The 1,184-nt window shown below is 29.0% G+C and overlaps 1 protein-coding gene across 1 annotated transcript in view; it reads right to left on the bottom strand.

The window, feature by feature from the left end:
* The window catches only part of HELRODRAFT_182220 (hypothetical protein), a gene marked incomplete at both ends in the record, with an annotated part of 3,556 nt that extends 2,498 nt beyond the window's left edge, over nt 1–1,058 (bottom strand). Inside the window, one exon of the mRNA XM_009032524.1 lies at nt 1,002–1,058. Within this exon, the coding sequence (XP_009030772.1) occupies nt 1,002–1,058 (57 nt within the window). The remainder of the gene's footprint in view (nt 1–1,001) is intronic.
* Between the last annotated feature and the right edge of the window lie 126 nt (nt 1,059–1,184).

The raw sequence follows: 1,184 nt of genomic DNA, 5'->3' as shown, positions 1-1,184 counted from the left end.
GTTGTTGCTAATATTAACGTGTTGTTCAATTTAGAGATAGGTATAAACGAATGGTACTAAACTGCCTCACAGTTAGACCGTGTATTCTGTGGTACATTTTATTATTTTAATTATAACCCTATACAAGTATGAACAAAATGATTGTATAAACCAATCAACCAATTAATGATCTTTTCAATAAATGATCTTTTCAATCAGCTCATCAACCCATCATTCTATCGGACAACCATCTATTAAACTAACAATCAATTAATCAATCAATCAATCTATCTATCTATCAATTAATCAATTAATCAATCAATCAATCAATAATCAACCAATAATAAACGAACAATCAATCAATCATTCAATCAATCAATCAATCATTGTCAGTCAGTCATTGAATGAAAAAGGCATAGATGTGCTTCAGATGAATGGGTATGAGATTTTTTAATTCATTCAGTAAATCAATCCTTATATAAAAATATAAGGACAACAATATATTATTATTATTATTATTATTATTACTACTATTAATATTATTATTGTTGTTATTATTTTTTTTATTATTATTATTATTAAATAATTTATGGTTTTGATGATAACAGTGATGAAAGCGTTTGTTTGTTTGTTTGTTACATTTAAATGCGTGCGTATGTATGTATGCATGTGTGTATTGTATATATATGTATATATGTGAGTATGCATGTATGTGTTTGTATGTGTGTGTGTTTGTGTGTGCTTGTGTGTATTGATTGATTTATAATGATTTTTTTTAGTTAAAAATTTTATCACACAGCAATAATAGCGAAAAGCACAAATAGCAACAATAATAATATTAATAATAATAATATATATAATTATTGTCAAAATATATTATAAGTGCTAACAGTAGTATTTGAAGAAAATTGAACAAAAATACAGAATGTTGAATACACAAATTATACATGATCTTTGCATCTTTATAACAATCACAAAAAGCTTCTGTGGTATTATTAATAATTCTCCGTCCCCCAACTAACCGAGGTTGGCAGTGGCTGAACGTAATCCGGGTTGATGTACTGAGCGGGACCTAACATGGCGTACGATGATGACGTCGATGATGGCGTAGATGGTGACCTAGGTGGTGGCGTAGATGGTGACTTTGTTGATGACGTCACTGATAACCAAGGTGATGATTCTGATATTGCTGAGGAGAATAAAGA

The sequence above is a fragment of the Helobdella robusta genome, assembly GCF_000326865.2.
Source record: "Helobdella robusta unplaced genomic scaffold HELROscaffold_82, whole genome shotgun sequence".
Lineage (NCBI taxonomy): Eukaryota > Metazoa > Annelida > Clitellata > Rhynchobdellida > Glossiphoniidae > Helobdella > Helobdella robusta.
Note: the sequence above shows the minus strand (reverse complement) of the source record. Positions and strands in the feature narration are given on the sequence as shown.